This window comes from Haliotis cracherodii, unplaced genomic scaffold (assembly GCF_022045235.1).
Source record: "Haliotis cracherodii isolate W230 unplaced genomic scaffold, xgHalCrac1.p SCAF_3, whole genome shotgun sequence".
In the NCBI taxonomy this organism is placed as follows: domain Eukaryota; kingdom Metazoa; phylum Mollusca; class Gastropoda; order Lepetellida; family Haliotidae; genus Haliotis; species Haliotis cracherodii.
In genome coordinates, this window is record NW_027266286.1 from 50,153,861 (window position 1) to 50,177,421 (window position 23,561).

Below are 23,561 nucleotides of genomic sequence, written 5' to 3' on the forward strand. Positions count from 1 at the left end.
CATGTTTACAGTGCAAGGAAATGCATTAAGAGAATTCAGGAGCATGGTCAAAATGCAAAGGTCACAACAAAGCAAAAATATTAAATATTGCTGAAAATGGAGCATTTGTATTGAGCCCCAAAACTAACCACAACTATACCAAGTGATGTTATATTTTGAAAGACAATAACTGGATAATTGTTCTTTTATTACAGAGGTGCCATTTTTGAAAACATACCTGAAAGTACCTGCTTGTCTGACATGTTCTTGTTTCGCTGCTCCTTTAGAAAGCCAGTTGGAGGGTAAAAACCTGCTGTGGAATGTTTCTTTTTCCTTCAAAAGGCTGATGATAAGTTTCGACAACCCAGTCATGAACAATCTGGCATCTGAAAACAGGAGCATAATGTCTGCAGGAAATATTTCTCTATTATTTATCAACTGTCCATGAAATATGCCAAGATTGACCTGCACCATGCCGTAGGCTAGAAAGCCTATACAGGATTGGTGGGCGGCCACTATGGCATTTGAGCAAGTTGACATTCTTTGTCATCATAACAGTGTGACAGATCACTGTTCTATATTACTTTATTGTTAAAAAGAATATCAAACTCCAACTTCTTCAGGGTAGGGGTGTTGATTAATAAAAAAATTATTGTATGGTTGTTTCTTATTGGCCTTGGTAAAGGTCCTTCGTCCAATATACTGGTGTCGTGCAGGTTGTATTAGTCTGAGGCAACATGACAAACTTTAGACCTATACCAAATAAAAACAAAAACATAACAAAATTGAAAATACAAAAAACTGTGTCATGGATTCCAGAGTATTTTAAGTATGAGTAACCATACATTTCATAAAGAAAACATGGAACAACAAATGAGTATGTAACCAGGGTCATTAACATCCCAGTTTCAAATTTGTATCATGCATATGTTAGGTATTATGTGGAACATCATGGTTGAAGTACATAAAAAGCAAACATAATCGGAAAAAAAATCATGATTGATCCTTGAATTTGACCATTCAACCCATTGAAGATATCAGATTCAAGCAAAGTCACATCATTCATCATTCCCGCTTATGATAGATCACTTTGGTATGGAGATAGATGTACTATGTATTGAAATCAGAGGTTTTAAATGAAGATTTGAAACCTGTAAAAAAATATTTTGTATTTCAAATGAAATTTTCATGTATCGAACCTATGTTCTAACCTTCTAAATTAAAAATACTGTAACTTATCTCCTCAGTGAATAATGCCTGAAAATCAAACATGTATGTTTATTTCATACATCTCTGGACTAATTATTCCTGATTTCCTTCTATCAACATCACTTTTAAGACACGATAAATAGGATATATCTTAATTGCAGGACTGTAAATAGGAGAACATTTCAATAACAGGCTGAGTGCGGCATTAAACAACAAACAAAAAATTCAATAACGGAAAAAGAAAAGTGAATGTCATTATCTAACACTGACTCTAAATATGAAAAGCTGACCTTCATCATCTGTGTTGTCCAATAGCTTCAGGAGTATCTCAATCCTCTTGGTGGAGCGTTTGGTGTCCAGTTCTTCATCCCTGATGAGAGCAGCAGCAGACTGGATGCAGGGCAAGAGCAGTTTTTGGAAGTAGGGAGCAACGGCAATTTTCCTTTCATCTATTTCCAGTGCAATGTCTTCAATTCCAACTGTATCACGTCTCTGGTTTTCACCTACTTCCAGCTGATCTATATCTGACATTTCAAGTCTCTGATTCCTGACATTCTGCAATGAATCAAATCCTAACAAGTCTCCATGAGTTCCCTCAGCCTCTTGTCCTTGGTACAGACTATTTTTATGCTCCAATGACATTGACTTTACTTCTTGATGTTCCTGGCTGACCGCCTGAATATTCAAATTTTCTGCATCTGGTTGAGGTTCATCCCACAGCAGGTCCATGGGCGGAATTCTCTGCTCCGATGGCTGAACACTCGTGGGTGGCATATTGCTACTCAGTCCCTCAAAAATGGATGCTGGTGAGAATTGATGTAATTCATTTATTGAAGGCATGTCTTGTGTTGATTGTCGTAGTTCATCTAGATGTAATGACTGCCACTTCCCAGCCTGTAATTAATCAAGTTTATTCAAGTATTTGGGCCACTTGCCTGTACTACAGATATATGTGTAACTGACAATACTGTTCTGGAACACCTAAAGTACAGTTTAATCACAATATGAATAGTTAAGTAGAAATCTTGCATGCTTCAATAGCCTGTAATAGAGAAGTAAAATAATACTTTGGCACTGTAGCTAAAACCTTTCCAGTTCCCAATTTCTGTAGTGTAACAAATATGAAGTCTCCTTACCATACTGCAAATACTTTCAAATTGAAATTGTTTACAAATAGTGTGATGAGTGTAGGATTTTTTTTTCACAGTGAATTTCACACCTGATGCAGCCATGACATGACAGGAGTCAATTGATCTTCATTGATTGAAAAATGCTCTGTTTTTGTCATCCAGGTGTCATATTTAGATGTGTGGTACCTAGTTTATACTGAGTGATCTTCAATGTCACCCCCAGTCATGTCAGAAAAATTCCAAAGGGGCATAAATGAGGTTTGTTTGTTGCATTCAGCAATATTTCAGCCATATTATGCCTGTCTGTAAATAATTAGGTCTGGACTAGACAATCCAGTGATTGACATATGAGCATCAGTCTATGAAATTGGGTTACAATGGCATTCAGCAAGAAATCCCAATCCCATTAGCCGCCTCTTATGACAAGCATGGGTAGCTGAAGACCGATTCTAATCCAGGTCTTCACAGGGGATAAATGAGGTGATCAGGTATGATATAGTGTTGGGATTTGTATAAAATTTGAACATTGTTATAGATTTGAAAAAGTGATCAAATATCAGTTACCGGTAAATGAATGAGAACCAAACATATGGAATTGAGCATTCTTTGTCTGTAACCTTCTTGCAAAGACTAATGAATAATATGCAAAATGTGTATAATATTATTTTACTATACTCTGCAACACAAACACGGCTACAAGGAAAACTTGAAATAGCTACTAAATTTTATTACCCTTGACAAATTATTTTTATATGAAGTGATATAATTGGTCTAAATGCCTCTCAAAGAAGTTAAAATATAATTGGAACATACCATAAAAGAATATTTACAACAAGTATTTGTCACAAAGTGACGAAATGTCCCCCGCCTGTATATACACCATAGTACCAAATATGAAGACAATCCAGTGATTAGTTCTTGAGATATCGCGGCAACACCGTTTTCCAACTCCAAAAGCAGATTTGCCTGCTGTGACCTTGAAAATGGGGTCAAGGTCACCAAAAACGACTGGTGTCTGCAGAGTCTGTATATACACCATATTTCCAAATATGAAAACAATCCAGTGTTTAGTTCTTGAGATATCGTGGCAACACCATTTTCCAACTCCAAAAGCAGATTTGCCTGCTGTGACCTTGAAAATGGGGTAAAGGTCACCAAAACCGACTGGCGTCTGCGGAGTCTGTATATACTATATACACCATAGTTCCAAATATGAAAACAATCCAGTGTTTAGTTCTTGAGATATCGCGGCAACACCGTTTTCCAACTCCAAAAGCAGATTTGCCTGCTGTGACCTTGAAAATGGGGTCAAGGTCACCAAAACCGACTGGCGTCTGCGGAGTCTGTATATACTATATACACCATAGTTCCAAATATGAAAACAATCCAGTGTTTAGTTCTTGAGATATCGCGGCAACACCGTTTTCCAACTCCAAAAGCAGATTTGCCTGCTGTGACCTTGAAAATGAGGTCAGGGTCACCAAAACCGACTGGTGTCTGCGGAGTCTGTATATACACCATAGTTCCAAATATGAAGACAATCCAGTGTTTAGTTCTTGAGATATTGCGGCAACACCGTTTTCCAACTCCAAAAGCAGATTTGCCTGCTGTGACCTTGAAAATGGGGTCAGGGTCACCAAAACCGACTGGTGTCTGCAGAGTCTGTATATACACCATAGTTCCAAATATGAAGACAATCCAGAGATAAGTTCTTGAGATATCGTGGCAACACCATTTTCCAACTCCATAAGCAGATTTGCCTGCTGTGACCTTGAAAATGGGGTCAAGGTCACCAAAACCGACTGGTGTCTGCGGAGTCTGTATATACACCATCGTTCCAAATATGAAGACAATCCAGTGTTTAGTTCTTGAGATATCGTGGCAACAAACAGGTGGGACGTACGGACGGACGTCAAACGGACGGTCGTGAATACTATATCCCCCGCTTCGCGCTTTCTCGCGGCGGTGGACAATAAAATATAAATGATCATTTGCTTGATTTGAAACTAAACCAAAACATGCATCAATGAAACTGACTAATTGGAACAATAGTTGTATGATGTCCAACATTAGATGTAAGTCAATGTAAGAATATAAAATGTACATAAATCCTAGAATATCCTGTTTAGCATGTTAAGAAACAAACAAGAAAACAGTGTTATCATTATCCCTCACCATGGGGAACATCAGAATTTTGTTTGTTCACATAGTAGTGAATATAATGGAGAAAGGGAGGGTAGATCCAGAACAACATGACATGACAGGAGCCAGTCTTGACAAGTTCACCAGAACCTTTTGTGAATGGTCTAATTGCAAGCACTAAAAAAATTATTAAACCCACATAAAGGCTGGTTTAGGTGCAACTTGTAAATCGTGGTTTGTGTTTTTTTTTCACAATTCAGCATATATCTTGTATAAGTTCCTTTGTCAAGTGTTATACATCTCGATTAGGTAATTATGGTAACAGTTCTCAGACTACCCTGCATAGATCTTTTTGTAGAAAATCAAAAATAGCATTTAAGTACTGTTAATATGGTTATAAAGTTTCATGGATAATATGTGAAAAAGATTATGAATATATGATCCAGAAATGAACACTACAACCCAAAAAAGAAAAAGCCAAAAATATTTTCAGTTCAGCATGTGATTGATACACATGCAAAGTCTGATATAACATATCAGTTTCTGAGTTATGCTCCGGAAACAAACGAATAATAAAAGGGCATTATTACAATACATGTTAAGTAGGAATGTCCGAGCAGTGGCCATAATAATGTTTTTCAAAATAACTGCTGTGGCAACTATACTAGCCACATAAAGAAACTGTGCACGGAGAAAATATAGACATAAGGGTACACCGTCCATATATGAAATATACCGTATTCGACGTAATAAGCGCCCCGCTCTAATAAGCGCCCACGGCGAAAGTTGCTATAATATTGGCCAGACTTATTTTTTCGCTTATAATACGCACTCGTGTGTTATATGCACCCTCAATTATGGGCAATTAAATTCTGGAAAAATATGTGTCGTACATAAACATTTCAGGCTGACAGCATAAACCAGGAAATTTATCTTTCAACTCTGTTTTCTTTTCACCAAAATAATATTCTAAGAAGAGCCCCCTCTTTCTAATTTTGAGAGCGCCCTGGGCGCTTATTACGTCGAATACGGTAGGTTTGAACACAGCAATTATTGGAGACATTCAAACGCTCATGCACGTGCCATGCGATATGACGTCATTGATGGGGGCCTATGGACGTGCAATGTGTTACTGCACGTGCATCCTGTGCAGCTGTACACAGCATGTGCAACTCAAAATTCGCTGTCACTTTGGAAAGCATGATCTGTGGTCATTCAAAAATCTACACTTGTCAGGCGCAGACACAAGCATATCACAAGTCAATCATGCCAATATTGACAGCTGCACAGCGTCATGAAGCCATTGAAATGATCCGAGCCGGAATGAGGCATAAACAGGTGGCAACACATTTCCAATGCCATCGTAACACAATATCGGCATTGGTGAGGCGTTATCAGAACACAAATGACGTTGCCGACCACCCACGTTCAGGACGTCCCCGAGTAACTACACCAAGACAGGACAGATGGATTCGAGTTACACATCTCCGACACAGGTTCCAAACTGGCAGTAACGTCGTCCCAGAAAATTCCTGGACTGCGCCGTATCCATCCCAACACTGTCAGGAATCGTTTACGTCAGTACGGGATTCGACCATGACGCCCTGCCATAAGTACCATCCTGACACACCGTCATCGAGTCAACTGTCTAAGATGGTGTCGCAATCATGTTCGCCAACCTCGAATATGGTGGAGAAATGATGTCTTTACAGATGAATCAACAGAGGTTCAACATTTCCCACAGTGACGGGCGCCAACGTGTCTACCGGCGTTAGGGAGAACGTTATGCACGCAACTGTATTGTGTAGAGGAATCGTTTTGGAGGTGGCTCTGTGATGATTTGGGGTGGGATAACACGGCACCGAACCCCTTTGGTGGTTGTTCAGGGCAATCTCACCGGTGTTGGCTACAGAGATCAGATTCCGAGGCCTGTGGTCATTCCTTTCCTGCAACGTCATGGCCCGGGATTGACATTTTAACAGGACAACGCTCGTCCTCACACGGCTAGGGTCGCAATGGATTTCCTTCACCATAACAATGTCATGTTACTGCCATGGCCTGCAAATTCTCCAGATCTCTCCACAATAGAGCATGTGTGGGATGAAATGGAGCGCCGTCTGCGTCGTCTTTAACATCCTCCAGATAACGTCCGTGACTTGGCACAGGATTTGAGGAGGGATATGGCAGGCCATTCCCCAGGCCTTCCATGCCCATTTGGTGGACTCTATGCATCGCCGATGCACTGCTGTGATTCACGCACAGGGTGGTCATATCCGTTATTGACTTTGTGACTTTGTCGTTTGACCCCCTACTCCATTTTGATCTTCTGACTTCATCGTAACAGATGTTGTTCAGGTCCCGTTGACATTTTCTTATGGTCCGATCATTCAGCTGCTACAGCGTCTGCATCATTTTGTTCTTGCTGTGTTGTATTTCAAGCCAGAATATATTTTCTCCGTGCACAGTTTCTTTATGTGGCTAGTATATATTAAATATTAAACTAAAATTCAGTTGTCATCATTGGTGGGAAAAGGCATGTGAAGGTTCAGCTCCATTGGTCCAGTGGTTTCTAAAGAGATGTTTACACTGTTGAAAATGCATCTTGAGTGAATTTAAGAGTAGGGTCAAAATGTAAAGGTCAAAACATATATAATTTTGCTAGAAATTGAACATATGTATTGAGCCAAACTACCCAAAAGAAATGGCCATAAGAAGTTATTGCTTTCATTATTGTCAAGTGCAAAAGTCAAATCAAAATTTTAAATATTGTAATAAATGGAACATCTATGTGGAGCCCCACTACTAAATACACATGTACAAAATTTCATTCCATTTTGAACAGAAATGTCTGAGTCATTGGCAAAAAGGAGTATGGCTGCCATACTGAAAAAATGGACTGAAACCTCTACAACAAATTTGGGTGTCATCATTGGTGGAAATGAGTATGCGAAGTGCCAGCATCATAGGTCCAGTCGTTTCAGAGGGGAAAATGTTTAAGCTGGACTCACCATGATGGACGCAGGACAAACAGACCACAACAAAAGCTCACTTGACTTGTCAGGTGGGTTAAAACATGTGTTAATTACACATATGACGATTACATCTGGTGCATACCTGAAAGCCAGAGAAGCATCCTCCAGCAATATTAGGCAGTTGTATGATGAAGACTACAGCAAACTGTCTTGCATCATGCAGCTCATCCAGAACACAGTACTGGGCACTCCTGATGAGAGACTGGTTCCTGTCTCCAGATCCACACTGAACTAGCAGCAGTTTCTGACCCTCCACACTCCGCTGCACAAAGTTTCTGTCATTGGAAACAAGGAGTATTCAAACAGCAATCCTTTTCAGAAAAACAACACAAACAAGCACAATCCTTGTCTTACATTGGTAATGCAGTCAACTCTTATAGTTGTATATATTCATATAAATCTGGCTTGGAAAAACAGGAAATTCACAGAATGCGAGTATGTGGATTGATCTTGAATGGTTTGGCCATGCATTCTATTTTGTGACAAACTTTGGTTTGCTGGCAACAGATGAATGAAATGAAGTACTCAAAGACATGAGACACCTACTTGATCTGCTGTGCAAACTGCTGCTCTGTGTCAAAGGACTGCAGTGTGAGCAGGATGATGTTGTTGGGAGGCAGACTCAGATGTCTGCTCAGGTCCTCCTTCTCCTGGTCTGTCAGCAGCTTGGAGTGAGTTGTCACCTGTGTGGAAGAAGACAATCAAGACAAATTTGAGTAAATATGCAAAGCTATCAAAAGAACAGTCATCACACTGGTAATCATAAATACATAAAGTAAGGGGACAGAAGCATTGTGGGTTATACAGGTCTTGAAAGTGCTGTTTTATCAGCCTTTCAAAGACACATAATCACTTCATCTAAAGTTTGTATGTGCTAGCTTTATATCATAACAATTTGCACTAAATGGTACCAATATACTAATCCTGTCTATTAATCAATCAGCATATCAGTAATTCAAACTGATTTGTATCAAGTAACTAAAACTTCATTAAAATTATTTAAACATCTGTTGTCATTACTATTTTATAGTGAATTATAAACACATGCTCATGATATAATCGGAATTGTGCAATCAAGTTATTAAAGATATGGAAAGGGTTTTGTCGCTTTTATTTAAATACAAAGAGGTTATCACACTAGTATGATTTTGGATGGTACCGGTAAATATCTTATATAAAGAATACACAGTGCTCTTTCCTAATATAGGGTGATAGTATCAGTATTCATATCTCTTACAAATTATGTTAAGATTCTGCCTGGCCCCTTATACTAGATGCATTATTGTCTGATAATAACCAGTAGATGCTGATAAATAGGTTTTACAAGATAATTATCGACGCACTACATAGAGAGACAGAGAGAGACAGAGTGGGTGTGTGTGTGGGTGGTAAAAGTAAAAGCACTGGCAGGCCATATCAAAGACCTGAGTCCAAAGTGAATCCGATAATTGGCTGGAATATTGCCTAAAGCAGCCTAAACCAATAATCACTGCACTCCATATAAAGTACATACATATTCTTTAATTTCCACAGAATTTTCACTAAACACTTCTTTTATCTGTCCCCTTTGCTAAAACTTGAAGTAGCTTCTTTTATGATCATGAAATAACTCTTGAAAACACAGTATTCACTGACATTATCAAATACATAAGACTTACTGTGTAATGTAATAATAAAATGACTGGCTAACAAGGCCACAATTCTTTGCATTCGTAACTCACTGAACAGGAGAAGTGCATATCATTTTCATAAATGCATGGCTTGTCACAGGAAATTTTTTTCTTACTTTCTTAATTCTCAATTATTCAAATGTTAACAGTAACACAAATGACATACAATTTTGGGATGTTTTATTTTTTCTCAGCTATTTTCAAAACGTCACTTTGCACAATGTTATTGTTTGTGAGAGACAATCATTAGTTTCAATACTATCCTACCTGTGCTTGCAATGTGAGGCATTCCTCCTGCAAGATTTTTGACTTAAGATACTGGTAGATGTCATCATGTTGCTGGTACTGCCAGTAAGTTCTGTGGATATTGTCTGCTTCAAGGTGGAGTTTCTGATCCGCCAGCCTCTCTACTGAGGCAGGAGTAGCACACCACAACAATGTCTGTTGACATTCCTTGAAAATCTGTGCCAAGAAAATACATAACATAAAGATGGTCTATTACTACATGTGTTTGAATAAAAAACACAAAAATCACAGTAGGCTAAATGTTAACATTGGCTTCATGGATGTAGCATATGCATATAGATAAGGTAGGATGACATACACCCTGTTCTGTAACAGTTTAAAGTAATTTACCTTGGTTCATCATCTAATAATAATATCTAGAGCTCATGATATAGTCCTAGGAAGAAGCAGTACCCAAAACTTGGATGAAACCTACTGATGGTTGTGCCACAGCAGTGTCAGTACTGTTCCATTGTGAGAGCGTGACTTTGTCCACTTCAAGCCTTTGATATTGTGCAAGAGGACATTCTGATAAAAAAAACACTATGGTCCTTTTTGGCCAACAAACATTTAGCTGAAGGTTTTGTATTGCTAGCTTTGTTAATGACAGTTAATTTAAAAAAACCAATTGAAATAAAAACACAATTGCTAAAAGGAACCAAAGACTGATGACAGTGACTGTCTGGAAAAAACATGGCATTCAACTACAAAACAATGTTGCTTGAAAGTACCCAAACACTTATGATTGATTCACAGTGTTGCTGAAGGTTTGCACATGCGGTCTGGAAACTCTACCTGTGGCTAGATTGCTTATGATCTCTAAAACGCCATTCACCAAGACCTCCTGTATTAGTGTTCCAAAATAATGAACAGCAAGGCAGGATGGTAGGACAGTTAAACATCAGCATGCGAAAACTTGTGGAACTGAATCTGATATTGCTTGAACAGGACCGAGAAGACTGCATTGAAAGCTTCAACAGCCAAAGCGAGAAGCTCCTTGAGGACTGACCAATAGCAATGTGATACCAAAACAAAATATCACAAAACAAAAAGTCATCAATATCACACACCCTTTCAAATATGTGCATAAAATGACAAAAAGTATGCCATATGCCTCAATTACCTTAGTTAATCCTATAGCTTGTGAGTACAACTGACATTATGATTGATGACTAAACCAAATGATTCCCTCTATTCACAAAATGCTTTCAATACCGTCCAAGGATGTGAATTAAAAATGTTATTTTGAAATAGAAAGAGCAATAGATAGCAATGTTACATGCATTTTTAAAACTCTAAATCTAAAATCAAAATAATTCCTGAATTCACACATGATTTCGCGGAAATTAATGTTAATAATATTGAATGAAATTTTCAATAAAATTAACAAAACATATGACAAACATAAGTCCATATATACAATGAACACTTTTTATAACCAGACAGTGGTATTTCCGATGTTACATGCCCACAGTGTTGGGGAAAAACACATTAAAACTCTTCAACCCTGTGTATAATATGCCCCCCCTTGAAAGCCCCCAATTCCAGGTACAAAAAACTCTCCTTATGCACAGTGATACACGGTAGGTTACTGGGGACCTATAGGATTGTATGATATATCTGATGTGCTTATAAAATTCATAAAGAAATATTTATTGGTCAATGAGTTATGCTCCACAAAATGAAACTCTCATTTGAACCTTTGTCCAACTTTTTATTCCCTGTAAAATAATATATAAAATTTGAATAGCATGAGTCAGCAGTTCCGCATTTGCTTGTATAAAAAGAGTTTCACAAAGAAATGAGAAACTGTTCATGCATTAAACTCCGGAAATAATATCTACCCACATGTAATCCTTAGTCAAACTTTTTGCTTTGGAAAAGCAAAATCTACAACGTATCTTGAAGGTTTAGCTATTTTTGCAAGAGTTGAGATAAGTATAGTGGCATGAATATAAATATAAGAAAAATTAAATAATGACAGTGAACCACCTCTTATAACTAATGTCACTGTACACATAATGCATAAAAAATGTCCCACTCACATGATCATCCAAGTCCACAATACGATCCCTGCCCATAACTTGTATCACAATGGCTGCTGGTGTGTCTGCATGGTAGCCCATGAAGGCATCTTCAGGAAGGTTCTCTCTTTGTCTCCTAGGTAAGGTTAACAACAAAACCAGAGTACAAGAACAGAACTTTCTTACACTCAGGCCAAGGACCTTGGCATATGAGGTACAAACATGTAAAACATAGTGATGTGGAAAGAGGATTCACTGGATTCACAGTTTTCATATCAGTATATATTAAAAAAAAATCTTCTGGACAGTAGATTTTTGAAGAGTTAAACAATTCTATGTACTTTAGTATATTTGGTTGATTCCTATATTTACATTGGATATACAATTTATGAGCATTGTTCAAATGTTTACATTTAAAAAAATTATTGTATTCATCACCAACATCTTTCATTTCACAACAGTGAACAAGTTCAAGATAAGTTCCATTTAAACTTATATGTTTTCTTTTGTCAGAAGCATTACCTCCCCAAAAAATACTTTTGTTTTATCAGTAATTATGATAAATTTTCATCTTTTACAATATAAATCAAAACAATCAAGAGAATTTTGTAAATATTTTTTTGAAAGAGCTAGAAGGGCTGTGTCATCTGCAGTTAACAGTACAAACAAGATTGAGAAAGATTATTCATAACATCAAGAGAGGATAAGTCCAATTATAAACCAATGCAATAATGTTCAATGAGATAAGTTTCAATATAATTAATGTACATAAAATCAAATTGAACAATTTCATGTTTACTGGCATAATTTCCAAGGTATTTTTTTATGTATTTATTTATGATTTTTTCAGTGCCACATGCTTCCCCATTTTAATTTTATTAATAGCAATTTGTATTTCTTGTGGGGTTAAGTCTTTGTTTAATGCACTGCAATTAGTTATATCAATAGGGAATTCAGAAATATCATCAGGGAACTCATCAACATGCTCGGTCTTTTTAAATATTTGAAAAAGTGATTCAAACATAGTAGTCATGAATCTTTACTACCTTTACATAATATTTTCCTAAATGGCTTGGTGTCATTTAACCGCAAGGATGATAACTTACTTTGTAAAGTACTTCTATGGAAGCTGTAGTATTTAAGTAAAGTTTTCTTATGTCCTCTACTAGAATTTAACAATCTGTGTTTTGATATTTCCTCTGATAATTGTACTAGAGGTACAGAGGTTCACCTTCAGTGATAAAAACCTTGTGTGGTGAGGTTGTGCTAAACCAGCCAATTTATCTTAAAACCATAGTACTCTTTAACCTTTTGAAGTTTTAGCAATCATGATAAAATATGTTTTCATGTGTTTCAAGACAATACTTGTTTGTAATTTAAATTATCAATACCTGTGGAATAAATCCAAATAAAGTATTAGAATAAAGCAATTGCCCATAAGAATGGTATGTTCATACACAGCACAAGTGATTCCTACTTTGAATTTTGACTCACTCCTTACATAAAAAACACAGTATGTTTGTCTCTGACACAAAATGACAAGATATTCAGGTCAAAAGCTGTTTTACACTTATTTCATTATTACAAACCTCCTGTGATGTCTTCCATAGTTTTGTGAAGTTTCTTATATTCATATAATGACCTGCAAGGATGCTTATTGGGTGTTGAACTATGCTCCTCACCTCTCAAGTATTTTTTTACAAACTTTAAAACAACCTGTACTACCACTTAAGTAAGTCTTTACAAACATTACAAAAATCGTTTTAAACTATTCAGAAAATAGTTTGCAATCATGAAATTTAAACTGCAGGGCATTTTGTTATTGAGTCCGACTATGCAACCAATTTAGCCACTGAGGCCTTACATATAAAAGGAAATGCTTTTGAAATTTTAGAATAATTATTTTGAGCATGAAATACAATGTTTTTATGTAACTGAAAACTGATAATAAATTAAAAAAGGTGAAAACGCTTCTGAAGGATTATATATTATAAAAAATTATTCTGATATGTTTCTCCATGATTTGTCGGTTAGTTATACTTGTGATGTAAACCCTTGAGGAGAGAACCTCAAGTCTTACTTTCCCTCACCTCTCTTCCATTGGGTTTTAAAATCGCAAGCATAACCTGGGAGTTTTATCCTACGTAGTGACCTTGACTCTTAAAGTCAGTCAATGGATGTGCCAAATCCCCTTGAAATGTGATATCAGGGCTTAGGATGCAAACTCTTTGTAAAGTGAGCATGTAGTGAATAAAATTTGATATTCAAAAAGCTTTCCACATCCCCTATTTCTGACAACTGTGACCTATCTTTTTCTTCACCTTTGTTTCTGCACTGAAGAGGCCACAGGCCTAGTGTACAAATGTATTGTTTCAGAGTAGTAGTGTCTATAAAAGCATTGTTTTCCTGTACATCATAGCATGGTTAAAGCTGACAATTGGTTCAAAGTTACACTGCTAGAAGAATTGAACAGAGATTCAAATACGAAAACACTCATGACTGGGTTGACAAAGTGTTAGTATAGTAATTTCTTTATGAAGCATATGCTGGACAAACACAAAGAAGGCCAAAAAACAAGATACCTTTCAACTGTAAGTGACGCATTATAATTATATACTGAACAGCATTGGAAACGCACCAGTAGAAAATGTGAAAATTTCAATGGCGTTATCTGTAGATGGAAAATAACATGGAATATCATGCTGACAACATTGCAGATCATGCATACTAATGTTAAAGCGACCAAAAACAGATTGCCAGAACGCACCACTGGACACATCACCTAAACGCAACAAACTGCATGCATTGTTTGAAAAGCTCAATTTCCATGCTCAAATCATGCTGACAGACAGTATAAGAGATGTTTTGAACGAAGCCACTTTCATTTACACTGAATACACAAAGAAGAACGTTAAAACGTTATGCCAAGGTTGACAGCTGAGGAACATGAACGTGCCTTGGGCATGATTCAAGTCAGTATTTCCAGTAGAGTTATCGCGCAACAATTTGGATGCCACCATTCGACAATCGTTCGACTGCAGAGAAGTCATCAGCAAACAGGAATCACCAGGGATCATCCACGTCCTGGCCAACGACGTGTCACGGCGCCACGTCAAGATCGCCATATTGTTCGCAGACATCTTCGTGACAGGACTGCAGCAACTGTCCACGGTCGACGAGGGGTCATCAGTGCAGACACTGTGCGACGTCGTCTTCGTGCTGCTGGGTTGTGTGCTCGACGTCCTTACGTCTGACCCATCCTGACTGATAGACATCGAAATGAACGGCAGCTTGGGCTGAACGTCATCATCATTGGAGATTACAGCGATGGCATGGTGTCTTGTTCTCCGATGAGTCTCGTTTTCTCGTTTTCGTTTTTAATGCTGATGGTCGGTTGAGAGTATGGCGTAGACGTGGAGAACGTTATCATCCAGACTGTGTTGTACAGACTGATCGATGGGGTGGAGGCAGTGTCATGGTGTGGGTTGGCATCAGTTATCATCACAGGGCCGATCTGCATGTCTGCCGTGGAAGAGTTAATGCCCTTTATTACTGTGACAACATCTTGCAGAATCACGCCATGCCCGTCTTCCCTATGCATCAGGATCTGCACACGTTCCAGCAAGACAACGCCAGGCCTCACACAGCTTGTGCCTCAACGCAGTATCTTCCCAGCAACAACATACCACTACTTTCATGGCCAGCACTGTCCCCAGATTTGTCTCCCATCGAGCATCTGTGGGATTATCTCGGTCAACGCATTTCACGTCGCCCACAGATTAACAACCTGAGAGAACTGGAAAACGCTCTGCAACAGGAATGGAATGTGATCCCCCAGAACATTATTCGAAGGCTGATCGGGTCAATGCGAAGGCGTTGCATGGCTTGTGTTGCTGCAAATGGTGGTCATACACGTAACTGACTTTTCATTTCGACCCCATGTGTCTTTCATACACAGATAAATTAAACCTGTTCGAAGACTGTGGATTCCAGTTTGTTTATGGTCTTGGTTGTTTATCCTTCTATCGATATTTAAGAAACCTTCATTGCCTGCTGGCATATATTTTCAAACGTCAGAACTTTTATGACTGGTGCGTTTCCAATGCTGTTCAGTATATATAACAAAACAAAGATATTGCATGAATATTTGTGTATTGCCCATGCAAGTTAATATGTACAGTGGCTGTAAACAGAACCTACACCAAGTGCCTATGCAGTTAATGATATGAAAAAGCAAAAAGTCGTGCCTCACCTTCCAGAAGTGAATGTTCTGGGAGTTACAAAGTCCACTGCCCACTGGCTCAGTTTCTCTGACTGTTGTTTCTGCTCTGGTGTCATCATGTTGTTAAGATCAAGGAAGTGTTTCTCCAGGCGGTTGATCAGCGGTATCGGAAACTCATCATACACCTTCTGTTTCTCTGCTACTACAATCAGCCTGAGAATGAAATGCAGTAATTTTCTGTAGCAGGTTATAGTAGAAAATGATGTTCACTGTCAAGATTGTTCATTTATCTGCATTTGCCCATGAACCCATATCAGAACGTGATCATGCAATATTACATGAAGCACCAGTATTATCATTGATATTTCATGGTCACAAACCGAAAGAAGCATGTGTGATATATCACAACTCTGTACCATCTGCCTGCTTTGATTAACCTCAACTCCATCATTAATTACATTGGTAACAATTCAAACAAATATGCTGTGCAATGGAGTATCCCTTAGCCATATCAGGATCTGCTGGTCATGGGTTCAAATCCCACCCTGATAATGATCCTTGCAATTGGTCTGTCAGCACCATACTGGTGTTTATTAGTTTCACTGGAGTGGTAAACCCAATATGATCTGTGTTACTTTAGGCCTAATTCCCCTCACATTAAAATGGATTATCTGAAATACTGTTCAAAACAGTGTTGACCACAATACCCTCAATCAGAAAACAAGGCTGCAAGAGATACTCCAAGTTACCGTCCTGCTTGTACTTATAGCAGAAGCACTTACTTGAATTTCTGATGAACTCTGCACTTTACTCTGTGTGTTCCAAGTCCGAGGTCAACAAAACGTTCACCTCCAAGTCGGGCATAGTACTGTAATCATAAAATTTTAACAGGTGATATGTATGGATCCTCTTCAAACTTCAGGGCTTAAGGGATACGCACAGTTTCCATGTGTATTATGAAGCTTCACAGACACAATGAATAAATGTTAGAAACAGATTCTGCCACTCTGATATAGTAGAGAGTGTTGACAACTGACCTGGTTGAGTGCATCATAAAGACTCTCATACAGATTCTCCAGGTTCAACAGGATCACTGTGCTGCCAGTCTCCATGCACACCTTGATTCTGTTGATGTTTCGACACACCTTAAATATAATGCAATGTAAGTTAGGAGACATACTTTGGACAAAGAGCCTTAAGTAATACACACCAAGTTTGATTTATGTGTCAGTGAACCTTTTATGATCTAAACCATACAGATGACCAAACAGGAATATATATAAAAAAACAAATAGAAACCGAACATACTGTTACTGACAACTTGTTATAAATGAGACAACTGTTCTGGTATGTGTTATCTGTACTCTCCATCAATGCCATACTTGTACCACCAACACATGATGAAAATAAAACAAATATTACTAAAAAATATAACAAACAAAAATAAACTTGTATTGGACTGTATTGACTGTATCATAACATGATCACCATATTTCTCTTTAAAAGTATATATAAAGTAAAATTTTACACTGCTTTTAGAAATATTCCAACTGGGAAACACCAGAAATGTGCTTCACACATTGTCTATCCGGGGGAATCAAATCTGGGTGTTCATCTTGATAGGTGATGCACTAGACTATCCCACTGCCCTGAACATCTTGCTCTTCTATTTCTCTTTCTTCTCTCTTTCTGTAAAGTTTAATGACAGAGCAAACAGTATTCTCTGTAGTTGGTGAATTATGTGTTTTGACCCATTTTCATGAAATTGAGTCTTGACCATTGAAAATTTCCTTGTTTTCCATTTCAACTTACAAAATTTAATATCCACAGCAATGAAATTATGCAATTTCACAAGTTGCAAAGACAATGAACCTGCAAACCCAAATATTTTGCCACATTCTTCTCTCACGACAACTACAGGCCCTTCTATTTTCTGCTATCTCTGCGAACTTGCCACAAATATATATCCTGCCGTTCGTCACAGCTATTGCAGGTAAAATGTCTTTTTTTAAAACTTCTGTCATTTTCATTTCTTTCATAAACCTGAATATCCTTTCGGTCAGAAATACTAACAACAAATCTCAATCAGGTGGTTCTAAATAAGGAAAATGGAAATGAGTTGAGTAACAGTGACAACAAGTTTCCACTACAAAGGTGAGAAGTCAACTCACCTGAGTATATTCCTGGTCTTTGGGAAAACTTGAGCCAAAGATTATAATGACTTTGTGTCTGGCTAAAATCTCTTGCTGTAGGATGCTCAGAGCTCCGTAGTTCTCTGTCAGCAACAGCAAGTAACGGCTCTCACTGGGAAGTGAAAAACATTTTGATCAACAACAGAAAGTTCTCAAATATGACGAAAGTGTCTTGTATGTAGCCAAACATAAGTGTTATGATACTGTAGCTCACCTGGATATACAGTCAACAGCTTAACATGTCAACAAAGACAGACACTTACTGTAAGTTGCTGTGATCATTAGGGCTGCAACGAATACACTATGGTGTGAATACAATTCGTATTACAAATATAGGTTAACGATTATGAATATTAATTCACAAATACAATGACAAGTCAGCAGCTGATGTATTTTTTGTTATATTCAGTGAAGCAATAACAACATAAATTATTGGACATGGTTTGTTAATTATTAATATATTATATATTTATATACTGCACTTATCCACGTACTAGTATCTGCTCAAATGCGACAATGACCAGTGACCACAATACTGTCAAATTAAGTAGTATAAGAGTGTTGTCTTTTGAAGAAATCTATGCATATAATATGTTCTTATGGATATTTTTATGTAAATGCACATGCTTGCATATTCATTAATATTCGATTCTAGTGGCCACGTATAACGAATTCAAGTCATGAATGGATACGGTTCGATTCACTGAATAAGCGATTGAATCGTGACAGCCCTAGTGATCATCAATTTTCAAATATTTTTCACAAAAATATTAGGGATTAAGAGAAAAATATTAAACACATAACTACATCTCAACAGTGTTTCTTAATCTACAACAATATTTCAGTTATTATTTTCCAAATGTTTCACAACAGATAAATATTCAATATTGATGTGTTTTTCTAAGAGAATTTCATGTCAGAGTCAGTTGCATGAGTTGCATGTTATATAATGAGATATTTCAATGCTGACCTGCTTGCAATATCAGTCGAGAGACCAGCTTCTATCAGATGAATGGTATTTGAGTCAGGATCATCCTTGTGTTTCTGTTTGAAAAACAGAAAGTTTCAAACTGTCAATCAACTTTACCAGAACCATCATGTATGAAAAAGTGCCAAGTTCAAATTAGGGTATTTAGATTGTCTCCATGAAACTTAGCATGCACATGAGGTATCACCCATCCTTCATCATTCCAGGCATTTTCTTACAATTGTTAGTGGTTTATTTTACTCTCAACCACTTCTGAAGATAAAGTTTTGTCTATTGAAAAGTACCAATAATTGCAATATTTTACCTCTTCCTGCTTTGGAACTGTCAAAATGCTGTCCCTGAACACAACAACAGGGTCCAGGTTGTCAAGGCCACTAAAGTTTCTTCTTATAGCATGCTCCAACTGATGCCAGCAAATGTCTCGATCATGTTTATCAGCAAAGGCATAAACCATCTTCACAAGGCTGAAACACATCCAATTGTCAGTCAGCTATATTATGTACAGACGAAACACTTCTGATAAGCATGATGCTCTGTATCTGATGATAACACTTTTCTCACATTTGCCCCATACTAGATCAACCAGGTGAAATTCATAACATTATTTCACAACATTACTCATCATTTGTGAGATGTGAAAAAAGAATAACACAGTATTGTAGCTCACCTGGATGAGTAGTCAATTGTTAAAAATGTCAACAAAGACTGACATTTGACAAAATTTGCTGTCAGCATTCACATCCAAATATTTGGTACTCAAATACTGAAAATTCTAAATCTTAATGATTTGAATAAATATTATGACATCATAAGTAGAAATATACATGCCAAAAATTCAGAGAATTTATTCACAGAGCCAAAAATATATTTATGGCCATTAATAATTTTTTTTAGAAAAGGGCTGAGGTGGTGGCAATATTGAAAATACAAACTAAACCTCTTTTAGAAATTTGGGTGTTATCATTGGTGGAAACAAGTATATGAAGTTTCAGCTTCATCGGGGTTTTCAAATTTTCCAATATTGCTGCAAATATCCAATTTCTGATAAAGATGCCTTGAACAAACTTGGAAGTACACGAAGTGACCACCTCACTCACCAAGTTTCAGGCTTCTGGCTCCTTAAGGTTTGCAGAAGATTATAAAAATATTTCTTTTAAATCAAAGATGGCTACCTGATGGCGATATACACTTAAACCTCCTAATGGTAATGAACAATAGTTCACAGACGACAACACCGCCAAGGATAAATTACAACTTTCAAAGACAAAAGCTTGCTAACTTTGGATCAAAGATTGCATGTACTTGCTAAAATAGAAGCAGTCCCTTTACCACCATTACCTCAAAGTTCCCCAAATCTGACCATACCATGTATTTCCAGACCTTTACTTCAATCAAGACAACTTCTTAAACTCCAATAATTGCCAAGTATCAAGATTGTAAAAGTAAAACTGTAACGGTCTTGGCAATGAATCATACAACCATATTTCAGAACAAACTTAAAGATGACCTTGACTTTTGATAGACATAGCAATATGTCATTAGATGTGGAAGGATTTTGTAAAGATGCATGCCAATACGAATATTCATAGCTGAAGAGGTAGCAATGCTGAACGTTTTACAAAATCTGACCTTTGACCTATTTTGAAAACTATGTTAAAGGGGACTTTGACCTTTCACATAAATACAATTGACAATTGAATACGATTGTAAATAAACCTGTAAATGTAAAGTTCCATGTAGGTAGATGCAAGCATACATCAGAAAATGACAATGATTAGCCAAAAACCTGAATGCTGACCTTGACCTTTGAATCATCTTAACCTTTGTAAAAAGGGCCTAACACCTACATGCACCAATATTTGTTGACCTACACCTTTTCCGGGGAAGTCTGGCGAAGAATAATCTCTATTCAAAGCCATTAATCTTTGTGTTGTAGACCTTAGAAAAATCACCGGTTTGAGGCGGCTGTAAAATTCTAACAAAACCTTGAAGCAGTCCCATTTCAAGGGAGTATGAAATTAAAATGAAAAATGTGTGTGTCCCTTTTGCATTAAAAAAGTGACACATCATTGTCTGGACATATCTGAGTTTATTGTCAAGCCAGGTTTACTGCTGGAATCAATGACAAGTTGATCAAGCATTTATGACAGTCACCAACCATGCCTTGACAGCGTCTTTGTTCTAATTATTCTAATAGTCGAGAAATGATGTCATGGTGACTACATGACACTGCTCATTTCTGTTCAAAGGATTGTGCTAACTCTTGAAACAACACTTGGCATAATCGGTACCTCACCAACTGCATTCCTAAAAGATGAATAGGTTTCTGTGCAGATACCCCAAATAAATAATACAATAGCATGTATCTTTACACTTTTTTTTATATTGCAGCATGATATACCGGTAATGATGTTAAAAGTATGTCATACCACTAAAATGAAATCATTGATATGTTGTCAACAGGAAGCATTTAGCAATCACTTCCTGTATTATTGTTTCTCCATTTACAATTCCTGCTAAATCCAGTACTCACTCTGGCTTTGTCATTAATGCACACTGATAGCTTCAAGTAGGTAATCATACTCAAAAGTCCAACTACCATTAGCTAGGGTTAAGGTTATGATAGGGAGCTGTTTCTTCAGATAGAAGCAGTGCAATTTTACAATAGAGAGTGAGTATAGTTTTACGCCGCTTTTAGCAATATTCCAGAAATATCATGGCACGGGACACCAGAAATGGGCTTCACACATTGTACCCATGTCGGGAATCGAACCTGGGTCTTCAGCGTGATGAGCGAACGCTTAAACCACTGGGCTACCCGACCGCCCCAATAAATAATTTGACATTTTATTGGCATATGGCTACCCCAAATGAGTTACACATTTATTATAAGTTAGTGCTTCACAAGATTTATTGAAATCATAATGCATTTCTTTGCTTTTTTCAGTCTCCCACCACTACGTCATCATTCTTTACCTCTCTTCGTCACCATCATCCATTACTTATCGCTCACAATTTCTCTATCCATTTCACTCATTATATCTGTACTCTTCTGATTTCCACAGACCCTACCACAAGCCTGCACATTCATTTGCTGTACCTGTGCTTTTTACAGGGCAAATGCTGCATATATATAAAATGCCTTAGAGGTATATATAAAACCTCTTTCATTTAAAATATTTGTATAACTGACCATCTTTCTTGTGGGCTGCAAATGTAAATGCTTTGTTTAGTCGTAAACCATCATCAAAGTTATCATGTCCTTGCTCTTCAGAGGGAATTAGTAATAATAGCCTATAACCTTGAACCCAACATATTCTTCTCTTATTTATGTTTGAATAACCATAAACTAATATAAGGCACAGTGATGTTTGGTGCTGGTGGGGGCTTCAAACCAAATCTTATACTCTGAAATAGTACACCCACTATAATGTTCAATACACACAGCCTTTGCTCTACCAGAAGTTTGTATATACAATGCATTTGACAAATTTTCATTTACTTCTTGTTCAAATGTTGTATTTGCATCTTTATTTTTACTTTTCTAATCAATCAATATGTAAGAGAAATAAAAATAAACTATTCCTATTTTGTTTTTCTTTTTGGCTATGGTCAGTCCAATCCTTAAATTGAAAAACATAAAGTGTCACCTCATATCAGTCACACAATAAGAATCACATACCTGTAGAAGTCTCTTAGTCCAAAAAATTCTCTTTTTGTCTTCTGTGCTCTGTTGAATATTGTCTTGTAGGCATTAGCTAGCTCTTGCAGCAAAGGGTTGATTCTTCGGAGTACTATCTCACTACTTGAACAAATACCTCTGAAAAAATACATTTATTTCATTGATGTTCATTGAAGAAAAAAATCATAGAACTTACTTGTAGTGTATATACTAAATCTTAACTGTCATGACATGTGGAATATATATATAGCACTGCAGATTTCTATTAGGATGCATTGAGCTTAAGTGCGTATAAAACACACATGCAAGTAAATACTATAATGTTTCTATGTCTACTAACTGTGCACTCTTCACCAGCTCCCCATCATCCGGAACTTCTCTCTGCACCAGGATACCTCGGTTCATCTTGGCGGGGTCCAGGGCCCAGTTGGAGATACCAATGAAGGCAACCTAAAGAAAGAGGAACATTCTATGGATCCTTGTAACAAAAGTTTACCATTACATGTATCATCTTCAACAAGACAGGGGCGGTTGGGGAGCCTAGTGGTTAAAGCGTTCGCTCATCACGCCGAAGACCCGGGTTCGATTCCCGACATGGGTACAATGTGTGAAGCCCATTTCTGGTGTCCAAGCCGTGATATTGCTGGAATATTGCTAAAAGTGGCGTAAAGCCATACTCACTCACTCAACAAGACAAGGGAACTGAACAGTATAAATTATTTACCAGGTATATGATATGAAATATTTGCCTTACCTTCTTGAATGGTTCTGGTTTTTCATCTCCCTGACAACCATCTTCTAGGAGTGGGTGAAGTGTCTGTCGAAAGAGATAAAGAGATTATTAATATTTTTTTTTAAATCTTCACAAATAAAAGGCTACACTAAAATTATTTGGACAATATTATCTTATGATAAGGAGAAACATACATGCTAGAGTTTGGCTCTTCATTTTCAGGGAAGAGGTTTACAGAGAAAAAATATGAATTTTGAGAGAATACAAGGCAAG

General features: G+C 37.2%; 1 protein-coding gene across 1 annotated transcript in view; it reads right to left on the bottom strand.

Moving 5' to 3' along the window:
* Positions 1-23,561, bottom strand: part of LOC139473601 (E3 ubiquitin-protein ligase rnf213-alpha-like) — a 208,576-nt gene that overhangs the window by 38,786 nt on the left and 146,229 nt on the right. The window contains exons 46-60 of the mRNA XM_071256274.1: positions 23,310-23,372; positions 22,896-23,005; positions 22,556-22,693; positions 19,178-19,337; positions 18,856-18,929; positions 17,865-17,997; positions 16,731-16,838; positions 16,476-16,561; positions 15,724-15,906; positions 11,493-11,607; positions 9,430-9,624; positions 8,039-8,175; positions 7,575-7,767; positions 1,479-2,082; positions 218-365 (exon numbers count right to left, since the gene is read on the bottom strand). Of these exons, the coding sequence (XP_071112375.1) occupies positions 218-365; positions 1,479-2,082; positions 7,575-7,767; positions 8,039-8,175; positions 9,430-9,624; positions 11,493-11,607; positions 15,724-15,906; positions 16,476-16,561; positions 16,731-16,838; positions 17,865-17,997; positions 18,856-18,929; positions 19,178-19,337; positions 22,556-22,693; positions 22,896-23,005; positions 23,310-23,372 (2,447 nt within the window). The remainder of the gene's footprint in view (positions 1-217; positions 366-1,478; positions 2,083-7,574; positions 7,768-8,038; positions 8,176-9,429; positions 9,625-11,492; positions 11,608-15,723; positions 15,907-16,475; positions 16,562-16,730; positions 16,839-17,864; positions 17,998-18,855; positions 18,930-19,177; positions 19,338-22,555; positions 22,694-22,895; positions 23,006-23,309; positions 23,373-23,561) is intronic.